This window comes from Balaenoptera physalus, assembly GCF_965194825.1.
Source record: "Balaenoptera physalus genome assembly, chromosome: 6".
NCBI classification, from domain to species: Eukaryota; Metazoa; Chordata; class Mammalia; order Artiodactyla; family Balaenopteridae; genus Balaenoptera; species Balaenoptera physalus.
The window spans coordinates 120,308,834-120,321,550 of NC_138885.1; the positions used below are offsets into that span (position 1 = coordinate 120,308,834).

Here is a 12,717-nt window from a genome sequence, read left to right on the forward strand (position 1 = left end):
AAAGCACAAACAGAAGGGAAATGACCTGACTTTTAATGGCACAACCCTAGGCCCCAGCAAAGCAGCAAGACCAACAGTAAGCTTTGCAAAGCTGCTAGGAGGTGCAGTGACACAAACAACTCTAGGAGATCGCCCTTGTTCCCTCCCATCCCCCAAGCTTATGACTAGGCTCCACGCCCAGGAACTCTGGGCCAGCTCAGCCCCACTCGCAAGCCCTTATAACGCACAGAGGTACCTGGGCCAAGCTTGCTTCCAGAGTCAGTGAATGCAGAGCAGCAGGAAGAATAGGGTAGCCGTCTAACTCTCAAATACAGAAACTGCTGGGCTTAAACTCCTACTTGGAAAGGAAGTGAAGCCTCAGATCCTTTAACAGCTCATGGCTGGACAGACAGGTCCAAGATTTGGTCCTCGTCTCCCCCCTATCCTGGGCACCTCTAGGATCATACACGGGGTCATGTTTCCTGGGCCTGGCAAGGAAGGTCTTTCTTTCCTGGCCTGAAGGTCTCACTTTCAGCCATGGAAGGGAAAAAGTCATGAGCAGCACATAGTGAGGGCAGCAGCAGAAGCAGCAGCAGCACAAAAGGGGAAGGCAGCAGAAGCTTAATCACTCACAGAGGGGACAAGAAACCGTGCAAGGAGACTGTTTATTTCGAAAGGATTTTGCAATAAACATAGTGAGTGGACTCCAGGCAGCTGTTCTATTCTTCTCCCTCATCCTCGTCCTCGTAGGAGTCGATGCCTACTTCCTCATAATCCTTCTCCAGGGCAGCCATATCCTCCCGGGCCTCGGAGAACTCACCCTCCTCCATGCCCTCGCCCACGTACCAGTGCACAAATGCCCTCTTGGCATACATCAGGTCGAACTTGTGGTCCAGGCGGGCCCAGGCCTCAGCGATGGCGGTCGTGTTGCTCAGCATGCACACGGCACGCTGCACCTTGGCCAGATCACCCCCGGGCACCACAGTGGGGGGCTGGTAGTTGATGCCAACCTTGAAGCCCGTGGGGCACCAGTCCACGAACTGAATACTGCGCTTGGTCTTGATGGCAGCGATGGCGGCGTTGACATCCTTGGGCACCACGTCTCCACGGTACAGCAGGCAGCAGGCCATGTACTTGCCGTGACGGGGATCACACTTCACCATCTGGTTGGCAGGCTCGAAGCAGGCATTGGTGATCTCTGCCACCGACAGCTGCTCGTGGTAGGCTTTCTCTGCAGAGATGACTGGCGCATAGGTGGCCAGGGGGAAGTGGATGCGAGGGTAGGGCACCAGGTTGGTCTGGAACTCTGTCAGGTCCACGTTGAGGGCCCCGTCGAAGCGCAGGGAGGCCGTGATGGAGGAGACGATTTGGCTGATGAGGCGGTTGAGGTTGGTGTAAGTCGGGCGCTCGATGTCTAGGTTGCGGCGGCAGATGTCATAGATGGCTTCATTGTCCACCATGAAGGCACAGTCTGAGTGCTCCAGGGTGGTGTGGGTGGTCAGGATGGAGTTATAGGGCTCCACCACGGCTGTGGACACCTGCGGGGCTGGGTAGATGGAGAACTCCAGCTTGGATTTCTTGCCATAGTCAACAGAGAGCCGCTCCATCAGGAGTGAGGTGAAGCCAGAGCCAGTGCCCCCTCCAAAGCTGTGGAACACCAGGAAGCCCTGAAGTCCTGTGCACTGATCAGACTGAAAGGCAAGAAAGTAAAGAGCAATGTGGGCAGGGAAGGGGCCTGAGGAACTCTTACCTTCTGGCTTCACAAAAGCCTAAAATTTCTCAGGAGTCAAGGCAAAGACTAATGAGTATCCCATAGCTGCAGCATGCTCTGGGGCATGTACAATTAGAGATGACCCCATGAAATGGATCTGGGAAAAAATGTTTCTGACCATTAGCATCCTCTCAAACGCTCCCTTCCTTCCATCCCAAGTTCTCACCAGCTTGCGGATCCGGTCCAGTACCGGGTCAATGATTTCCTTGCCAATGGTATAGTGACCACGAGCGTAGTTGTTAGCGGCATCCTCTTTCCCAGTAATGAGCTGCTCGGGGTGGAAGAGCTGTCGGTATGGGCCATTTCGGATCTCATCTGGAAGGGCATAAACCACATCATTAGGGCAGAAACCTCAAGGCTGTGCTCAGCACGTACCTCCCTCCCCCAGCCTGGTAACTGTGGTCAGATGTATGGAAGAGCTCATCCTTCTGCCAGCCTGAGATACCAGTGTGTGAGGGAAACCCAGACCTGCTGCCCAGGCCAGCCTGCAATCAGCTTGCCTTCTTTAGCTTCCAGCAGGGCAAGGGGTTTTTAGGGCCAGGAAAGCCAGGTCTACACACCCTCTCTCCAGAGAGAAGCTTAGAGTCACTTTCCATCCCCTCAATTCCACCCTCTCTTCCTCTCACCGATTACGGTGGGCTCCAGATCCACAAAAACTGCCCTGGGCACATGCTTTCCAGCGCCGGTTTCACAGAAGAAGGTGGTGAAGGAGTCGTCCCCTCCACCAATGGTCTTGTCACTGGGCATCTGCCCATCTGGCTGAATCCCATGTTCCAGACAGTAGAGCTCCCAGCAGGCATTGCCCATCTGAACACCTGCCTGCCCCACATGGACTGAGATGCATTCACGCTGAAGGATAAAGAGAGGGGACATGGCATAAGCTCCACATACATAAGTCTTTACCTCATGAGCCTCTCTCTCACCCTGTCACCTACCAGTTAGGATCACTCAGTTGGCAAAAGTGGAGGCTTGGGGCTGGGCAGAGGTCAAAGAGGCTGGCAGCCTGCCCAGGCTCTCCTGCATAGGACTTTCCAGCTGGAGGCACCCAGTAGGACAGGCCAGTCCCTCAGCCTACTTCTCCATGGGGACCTTGTCAAGTAAGAGCTGTGGCTCCACATGACCCTGCCACATTCATAGGACACTCAGGGAGGACGGAGAGGGCAAGTGCGTATGAGACAGGCAGACACTGCAGTAACTGAGACAAGGACAAGCGATTTTTCAGCTGTTCCCAATCCCTACTCTCACAAATCAGCTTCTCAAGAGCCTGAGGAGGGACAGAAGGTTTTCCAGAGCTATGAATTTATAGCTAGAGGTCCCCCGCTTGATTAGTTCTTTGCTCTGAGGATGGAACAACTAGAATTTCATATCACCCTCTCCCCATTTCATTCTTGCGGGCTGCAGAGGTGTCTCAGCCTTCCAGCCAGGCATCAACTGACCACGCTGGCCAGCAGGATGCCCTCCCCCCACCGCCTTTCAAGCCCGTCTGGCTGCGCTCGTCACCTCCACCCCCACACCCTGGGTGTCTTCATCACCTTCGTCCACTGCGGAGCCCTCACCGAGACCGCAGAGAGCAAAAGACGGCAGGCGCAGGCAATACGGGTTGTGGGTACTGGGGCACTCGCTGCCCTAGGCTCATCCCTGCCAGTGTGAAATTAACCTCTGAAGAGCCAAAGTGGTGCCACGCAGGGCCGGCGCAGCCTCCCTTTTCGACACCGAAATGGCGGGGTGACGGTTTCCAAATACCCAGAAAAGGAAGCGGAACCTGCGGTGAGGCCCTAGAGGTAACCGCCTTGCCCTGGGCAGGGTGAGCGCCATCCTGCACCCTCGCCCTGCATTCGCCCCCCCTTCTAGATTCTTTCCAGTTACATCCCGGCGGAAAGCGAGGATTGGATTTCGGTCCCGGTCCCTGGGCTATAAATACCACCCCCTACACACACCTCTTTCCCCTCCCCCCAACCTGGCCCCGGCCGCGCTCTCGCTCAGCGCCAGCTGTCTCTGCCCGTCCCTGCACCCTGATTCCGGTTGGAGAGAATCCGGCTCGCCTGACTAGGCTGAACCCCATTCTCGCCACCCCTCCAGGATCAGAAGAGGGGTGCTGAGTCACAGGGGGCTGTGGGTAGGAGGGATACACACACAGTCGGAGCAAAGGGGGATGCTGCACCAAGTAATCTGACCCCCTCCACCTTCTTGCGCCAAGCACGTGTTTGGTCAGCTCCGGGGACCGGGAAGTGAGGCGGAGGCTGGGGGTGGAGGTCAGCCGAGCGGCTCTCCCTCGCCGGCGGAAAGGACTGGGTACGGGACCGCGTGACTCCCCTCAGGAGAATTAGGGCACAAATGCTTCGTGGAGCAGGAGGGGATTCCAGGAGGACTCCTCTCTGCTCGTGAAGAATCCCACCCCACTCCACTCCCTTCCCCAGCCTCCGAAAGTGGACAACGTGGCTCAGCCAAAGTCACCGGGAGGGGGTGGGGTGGGGGAAATGCACACACCCCCCCACCCCCCACCCCCGCCAACTCCTCCAGACCAGGAACTTCGGATGGAGGGCTCCGAGCATCCCGGGAGGGAGGTTCCCCGAAGAAGAGGGGCAATTAAGGGACGGGCGAGATGCCGGCGGGGCCGCACTCACCATGGTGAGTCCAGGCGGTGGGTCTCACGTAGAGTCCGGGTGACGGGTCTCAGTGAGAACTGCGCTAGCTGCAGTGCCGCACCGCTCTTATACACGGGGGGCGGGCCCACGCGCTCCGACCGCCCACTAGGAGCTGGGCGGCCCAGAGGCCACGCCCCCCCAAAGGTAGGCGGCCCGGAGGGGTGGGGCCAGGGCGAGTCCCCTCCCCCTGGCGTGCCCCTGTCCCTCACCTGTCCCGCGTGGGTTAGGAGTAGCGACCGGAGCTTTAACCGTTCGCTCCGGGTTTTGAGCCGACACTCAGAGCTCCCGAGCTCCGCTGTTGGGACGCAGGGTGCAGTGCCAGGACGAGTCTCGCCTGTACCTGCGTCATGGGGGCGCCTGTGGCTCAGGTGTTCTGACTTAGGCCGCGTGCTGTAGAGGCTGTTTTTCCGAAGTGGCTGTAGCCAGCCTTCGCCGGTGCCCTCCCCGACCCGCCTCCCTGGAGGCTCCGGCCGACTGCCTGGCTCTGGCCTGTCCCCCAGGAACCCCTTGCAGCCGCAAGCGGCCTGCTGGTCCCCGGCCGGGACGGCTGGCCTTCGCCAACGCCCGTGGGCGGCCGAGGACCAGGAGCTGCACAGCCTGAGCCCCAGGTTGCCGATCCCTTAGGCTGCTCCGCAGAGCCGAGCCCCACAGTCTGTCTGCGAGGGCCGACGCCCGGAATCTCCTGTGGCTCTCCGGCTACCCGCCGGTCAGTGGCCCCGTCATCAGCGCCGTCACTATCAGCCGGCCCTCGCCATCGTCACCTGCCCGTTTTCCTGCTGCCAGAACCGCCTGAGCTCTGGACCGAAGCCCTCAGTACCTGGATTCGCATCTTGACTGCCCTATGTGACCTTGGGCAAGTGACTTAACCTCACTGAGTCCTTGGCATTTTCACCGGTGAAAGGAGACAATAATTCCACCCCCAGAAAGCATTGTTGTGAGGTATCATAACGTTTGTTGACTCCAAAGAGGAAAAAAGAAAATGGAGATTCCGATATCATGGCTGATTTTGACTTCCCCACCCTCTTCTGTCCCTAAGCCATAGGCAGGATCTGCGACCTGCATCTCAATGCCCTCAGAGCTCAGGTGGAGGTCTCAGCTGAAGCTATTCCTTCTTTTTACGTTTCATTTCCATTTCTTGCAAGAATGGGCTTTTCAATCTACTTCTGCTTTCCCTTGCATGCCTTACATTTTCTAGCTGTCTCCCTTCACTGGGGAAATCATCAGAAGTGCCCTATGTGCCTATTGGCACGTCATTAAGAAACCTGTCTCCTAGGCTAGTCACTTAGAAAGGATTCACCTGCCTCTCCTATCATAGTGTTTCCTAGGGCCAGGGCTGCCTGACAAAACAACACAGCAGGATAAAATAACTAGCAATGGCAACTTTCTACCAACAAAATAGCTAATTGACACCTTACTTAGGCAAGGCATGGAAAGGAATACAGTGATATATGACAAGGTCTCTTTTCCCAGTAGACTAACCATATGGTTGGGAGAACAAGACTCATTCATTAAAAAGAAAACTGGCAAGGGCATACAATGAGGCTGCTTTGGGAAATGGGGTCATGGTCTCTACAGAGCAAGGGGCCTTGGTGATTACAGAACACACGGCCTCTTGCAGACCTTCCCTGGCTCTCTTTTTTCCTTGTCCACCCCAACCCCAGCAGAATGAATATTTTAAGAGGATTGCGCTATCTTAGGCAAAATCCAAAACCTATTTGCCCTTCAGGTTCAGCTTCTTTCTTTGTAAAACTGGGATAATAACTTCGGATTGTGAGGACCAGATGAACTGAGGGATGTGTACATACACAGCAAAGCACCGTGTATGCAGTTGTCTGGACTCTTAGAGCATTTTATTCATTTATTTTAGTGTGTGTAGCACATCACACTGCAGTTATTCTTGTACATGTCCATCTTATTAGATAGCGACCTTGTTGAAGGTAAGGATTGTGTCTTATTCACTTTTGTGTCCGTAGCTCCTAGTATGCCGCTTAGCATGTGGTAAGGATTTGCTAAGTGTGTGTCAGGTGAATTTTTTCACTACAGAGATGGGACTAAAATTAAGGTGAAACTCTAAGAAGTCAGAAGTTTCAAATTAGCAGCCTGGAGGCCAAATTCCCCCACAGTGTTAACCCCCATAGCGTTTAGAATATGAAAAAAATCAGGAATTGTCTTTGGGGCATCCCCAAAGACCACCCCTATGTTAGGAGACTTGCCAGACGGACTCACAGGACTCAGCATAAACTTGTACTCACAGCTAAGGTTTATTACAGTGATGTAGGAACAATACACAACTGGATAATAAGGGGAAAAGACACAAGCGGAGTCTGAAGGAATCTATGCCCTCTCCCTCCCATAAGGGCTCACACAGTGTACTCTTCCTCCAAAATGAAAATGGGACAACGTTTCCTTGCAGTGTTTCTGCCCAAGAAAGCCCGTTAGAGACTCAGCACCCAAGGTTTTTAGTGGGGGCTGGTCGCATAGGCACCTCTGCCTTGCACTTACCAAAATTCCAGACTCTTTAGAAGAAAAGCAGGTGTTCAGCATAAATCATATCGTTTACACACACCATCTAGGCACAACAAACCATCCTTATCAGTTAGCTGTTGACTGGGTGCACTCTAAGAGCCAAGTTCCCAGATGCCAGCCAAGGGCCAACCTCGCGAGCAGGCCTTTCTAAGTCTCAGTTCTGCTATGTTAACTCTTTTCTGCATGATCGTGTAAAAATCCAGATTTCTAGCTTATCTTGAAAAGAATTGGAAGATATGGCTATTCAACGCCTGCATTCCCATTTAGCAATTGTGATAGGCAGAACAGCTCCCCACCGAGATGTCCACATCCTAATCCCTGGAATCTGTGACTATGTTACCTTACATGGCAAAAGACTCTGTGGATGTGATTAGGGTAAAGGTCTTGAGATGGCAGACTATTCTGGATTTCCTGGGTGGGCCCAATGTAATCACAAGGGTCCTTATAAATGGAAGAGGGAGGCAGGAGAGTCAGAGTCAGGGAAGGAGAGGTCAGAAGCAGAGGTCAGAGTGATGGCTTCCAAGATGAAAGGAGGCCATGGTAAGGAATGTGGGCAGCCTCCAGAAGATTGAAAAGGCAAGGAACATATTCTCCTCTAGAGTCTTTAGAAGGAAGACAGTCATGCCAACACCTTGAGTTTATCCCTAAACAGGTTTCCAATTCCAGTGTGCGGGGCGGGGGGCTTCCCCACACACCACCAAGCAGTTCTCAGACACCAGCAGGGTGTTCAAGAATACAACTCAATTCTCCCACTTTCTGCCTGGAGATAGCATCAGATTCCCCGATTAAGGGTTTGGTCCTACAAGACTGTCACCCACTCCCCACTTCAGATGCCAGTCGCTAGCCCAGGTTGTTGCCTGTGCTTCTGACCCACCAGCTACAAATTGGAAGTTCCAACAGCCCCCGCCAACTCAGGATACCAATCACAAGTCCAGGTTGTTACCTGTCTTTCTGACTGACCGGCTGTAAATTAGAGGTTACCATTACTTCTTCCTTGGGTTCAATTAATTTGCTAGAGAGGCTCACAGAGTTCAGAGAAACATTCTACCTACTAGATCACTGGTTTATTATAAAAGGATATAAGCCAGGAGCAGCCACATGGAAGAGATGCAGAGGGCAAGGTACGGGGAAAGGGCATGAGCTTCCATAGCGCCAGGAGCGCCACTCTCCCAGCACCTCCATGTGTTCACCATCCTGGAAGGTTTCCAAACCCCATCCTTTTGAGTTTGGATGGAGGCTTCATTACATAAGCACGACTGATTAAATCATTGACCATTGGTAATTGAACTCAATCTCCAGCTGCCCGCCGCTCCCGGGAGGTCAGAAGCGGGTGGTGGGACTGAAATTTCTAACCCTCTAATCACTCAGTTGGCTCCACTGGCAAGCAGCCCCCCTCCTTAGGTGGGTCCAAAAGTCACCTCATTAACATAACAAAAGACACCTTGATCACTCTCAACACTTAGGGAATTCTCAGGGTTTTGGGAACTGTGAGCTGGGAGGAGTAGACAAAGACCAAATAATATATAAGAAATATATTTTGGTCATCTGAGTAACCATATATATTTTTTTCTTATAAATCATAATACTGCAATCCCTATAAGACCTATTTTGGACTTCTGACCTCCAGAACTGTGAGATAATAAATTTGCGTTGTTTTAAGCTATTAAGTTTGTAGCCATTTCTTACAGCCTCCATAGGAAACCAATAGGCAACAAATGCAGCTGGGTGGCGGCTACTCTCTTAGGATGGGCACCAAGCTGCTCCAGTTCAGGCAGCCCTCATCACTCTGTGTCTCCCTGACACAGAAGACCAGTACCTGTTGCCATTTAACATCATATGCTCAACCCACATCACACATTTACATTACTCTGGCCCCTGTAGCAAGGAGTTCACAACCACTGAGCAGGCCTCCTGGCAGGAAAAATGGAGCAGACAAGGTTTCAGGGAGACATGCCCAAGGCGTGTTAGTGGAACATAGATTCTGCTTCTGATTGTGCATGTGTGTTTGAGTGCGCACGCTCATGTGTGTTTGTGCATGGCTGTGAGCATGTATGTATCTTCTCAGGGTATATACAGATCCCCTGAATTAGGGCCATAAACTCCGGGTAGGTGTGCAGGTAACAGTCCATATTACCAGATGGAAAACTCTTAGACATTCACATACATGTACAGAATCTAGGAAGACGATGCCAGGCACTTCTTCACTCTTCCTCATGATGCATTGCTTAGTCCATTTACCCTACATGGATGTCCATTCTCTCTTTGGATCGCTCTCCCTCTTCACCATGACCATTGTTATCTGTGTCTTTTCTAACTCCTTCTCAGAGTCTCACCACAACCTTGGAGCAGTGCAGCAAGGTCATCAAAGTTTAAAATGTCTCCATTGATTCCATCTGGGAGAGGTGGAGCTGAGCCTTGGTGCACATCCTTCCATTTTTTCCGATGGGGCATCTACCAGCTGTCCTCCTCCTCACAGAACCATCTTTCCAAAGGAATATCTCCATGTCTTCTCTCCTTCTTGCTGTCCACGCAGACCTGGTTCACATGCTCCACTTAGATGTTCTTGCCCAGGTCTCTAGTGACCTCCATCTTGCCAAAGCCAAAGGTCACGTCTCTCTCTTCATCGTTCTCAGCCTCTCAGCAGTATTTGACATAGCTTATCCTTCCCTTATAGTGTTTCGTAGTTGAAGCACTTCCTTCTTGGCTTCGATGACACCTCCCCTCCTGGTTTCTGTCCTGGCCACTCCTTTTTGGTGGTCTTTGATGGTTTACCTCTAAAGGGTATTCCCCATAGCTCAGTCCCAGGCTCTCCATGTGCTTTTCTCCCTGAAGGAGCAATCGTTGAAGGTGGGTGATGAGTATATGGGGTTTTATTATGTTATCTCTACTTTGGGGTATATTTTTTAATGTCCTTAATAAAAAGTGATTGTAACATATCTAGGGTTACTCAAAAAAGAATAACTAGAGTATATACATTGCCAAACTGAAGTGCAAGAATAGAACAAAAAGAAAGACATATCACCTATATGCTGCTGGCTCTCAAATGTATACCTCCATTTTGGACCTCTCCTCTAAACTTCAGATTCACATGACTATTTGCCTTCTTGACATCATACCTTGAAAGCACATTAGACATCTCAACATAACACATTCAAAGTAGAGCTCTCAGCATACTACCCTCATCCCACTCCCTGCCAAACCTGCTTCTATCCTAGGCGTCCGAGTCTGAGTCAACAACATCACCTTCCACCCAAGTGCTTAGGTAAAAACCTAGGATCATCCTGCATTCCTCTTTCCCTCTCTCCTTCCCCTCTTTTATTAGTGAGAATGTTTTAGCTTCAAATAATGGAAAGCCTAACTACCAGCAGCTTAAACAATGGGTATATTTATTATCCCACAAGAAATCTTGATTATAGGGCGGTTCCAGGGTTGATTCAGTGATGTCACCAATAAGTCCGGTATTTCCAGCTTTCTGCTCTGGCATCCTCAATGGGCTGGCGAAATCTTCTCTCCTAATCATAGGATGGCCGCAGCAGCTCCAAGTATTATGCCCTCATATGACACCATCCTAAGGCGGGAAAGGGGGTTGGTTTCCTCCCACATCTCTTTTTATCAGGGAGAAAAACCTTTCCTTAAGTCACCCTAGCAGACTTTCCCTTATATCTCCCTGGCCCTGGGCCTAAACTAGTCACTGGAAGGAGGGAATGGAACTACTATGAATGGTTTGGACTAACCTATACTTAGCCCTAGGTCTAGGGAAAGGCCATCTTCCATGACCAAGTGGAAGGGTGAATAATTATACAAAATTAGGACCATGCCAGCAAAGAAGAAGTGGAGGCAGGGGTCAGGCGAGGCCGTTGGTGAGGTCTGCACACCCCAGATTAGCATGTCCTATCACTTTACTTCAAACCCAGCTACTTCCCCCATCCCCACTCTAGTCCAAGCCACCAGCCCCTCATTTCTGGATGTCTGCCATAGCCTCCTAACCAGCTTCCTTCTCCTACTCTTGAACTCCTATAATGCATTCTCCACATAGCAGCTGCAGTAATCTCTCTAAAACAAAACACAAAGTAGGCAATGAGGCTTGCTTAAAACCCTCCCATTACACTTGTAATAAAAGCCATTCTCCTTGCCAGGCCCCTTTACCTCTGTGACCTCATCTTGCATAGCCCCCTCCCTCCCTCCCTCAGTTTCCTTATATACACCAGGCTTGCTCCTTTGCACTTGCTTTTCTCTCTGCCTGGACCGCTACAGTCCAGATCTTGGTGTGGCCATCTCCTTATCGCTCAGTTCAAATATCACCTTCTTAGAGAGTGGCTTCTTCTCAATAGTAGCCCCCCACCTCTTTCTGGGCCATTATCCTGTTTTGTTTTCTTCACGTGTTCATTGCTATCTGAAATTCTCTTGTTTGTTTAGTTATTATGTCTTCCACAAAAATATAAATTCCTTAAAAGCACAGACTCTTGGGGTTTCCCTGGTGGCGCAGTGGTTAAGAATCCGCCTGCCAATGCAGGGGACACAGGTTTGAGCCCTGATCCGGGAAGATTCCACATGCCACGGAGCAACTAAGCCCGTGAGCCACAACTACTGAGCCCGTGTGCCTCAACTAATGAAGCCCACGCACCTAGAGCCCGTGCTCCGCAACAAGAGAAGCCACCACAATGAGAAGCCCAAGCACCACAATGAAGAGTAGCCCCCACTCGCCGCAACTAGAGAAAGCCTGCGCGCAGCAACGAAGACCCAACGCAGCCAAAAATGATAAATAAATAAATAAATTAATAAATTAATTAATTAATTAAATTTTTTTTAAAAAGCACAGACTCTTTTTGCTACCACTGTATCTCTGGCATCTGGAACAGTGCTTGGCACATAGCAGACACTCAATAAATATTTGTTGAAGGAATGAAGAGCATTGATTACCTCTCATTTTATAACTTCGATACATTAACATACTCTCAAAAAATCTCAGTCTCTTTACTCTGTTTTACAAAAGACCCCTCCCCCTGCCTGCCTAATAATTTTCTTTCCAGAATTAGTGTTGTCTAGGTTGTCTCTGAGATGCCCAACTTCAAAGACCAGTTGGGAGAAGTTGGAGTGCTAGCAGGAGACTTTTGGGCCCAGTGGGCCCCAAATCCATTCATATCTGGATAATAATTCCTGAGGTCTATGGCTTCATGGATCAACCCAGGGTAGACTGGGCTTCCTTACCTTTGAAGTGTTGGTTGGCTGTGTCTTCTCTCCAGGGATCTTGGCCTCTTAGTTTCAGGTAGGAGAGAGAAGACTTCAGTCCATAGCCAAAACCAGAGTTAACCATCTTAATATTCTGGGTCGCACCCTTGTATGCTGTGGTGAGAAGGGCTCTGGAAAAAGCCCCAACCTCAGGAAAACTCTCTCACCATTTGCCACATTGACTGAAAATTCACATTAGCATCTTCTTCCTGGATAGGGTTGCTAGAAAAAATTCTTTTATTTGCTAAATCTAGCATTCCTATTCCTGGTCACGGTGCTGGCTGGAAGTGTGACTGGGGAGAGGTAATGTGGTTTCCAGGCAGCATTAGGGTCCATTTGAGGTTAGTGGTCATGCATTTGAAGTCAGATCAGTCAGTATGGTTCTGGGTTTTTCTACAGCCACTGTTTAGCTGGGTCAGTGCAGGCACAGAACTGGTGAAGAAATGGATTTAACCAGGGTTGTGGTTTAGTCAAACGAGGAAACTGAAGCTAGACGGAGGTGAGGGAGTTGAGGGATATGCAAGGTAGTGATGACAACTGACCATAGAATTTTTTTTTTTTTTTTTT

The 12,717-nt window shown here is 50.8% G+C and overlaps 1 protein-coding gene across 1 annotated transcript; it reads right to left on the bottom strand.

The window, feature by feature from the left end:
- Window positions 1-625: 625 nt before the first annotated feature.
- Window positions 626-4,506, bottom strand: TUBA4A (tubulin alpha 4a). The gene is made up of 4 exons (XM_082466628.1): window positions 4,375-4,506; window positions 2,377-2,599; window positions 1,917-2,065; window positions 626-1,670 (listed from the first exon to the last, which is right to left on the bottom strand). Exons 1-4 carry the CDS (start codon window positions 4,375-4,377, stop codon window positions 699-701), a joined length of 1,347 nt encoding a protein of 448 aa, XP_082322754.1. The 5' UTR covers window positions 4,378-4,506; the 3' UTR covers window positions 626-698.
- Window positions 4,507-12,717: the final 8,211 nt, after the last annotated feature.

Bases quoted from the DNA above. Each gene is read 5' to 3' on its own strand.
- TUBA4A (XM_082466628.1), bottom strand. The intron at 2,066-2,376 runs GTGAGAGGAAGA...ATGCCCTTCCAG, and splicing joins TCTGGAGCCCACCGTAATCG to ATGAGATCCGAAATGGCCCA. The intron at 1,671-1,916 runs GTGAGAACTTGG...CTTGCCTTTCAG, and splicing joins TGGACCGGATCCGCAAGCTG to TCTGATCAGTGCACAGGACT.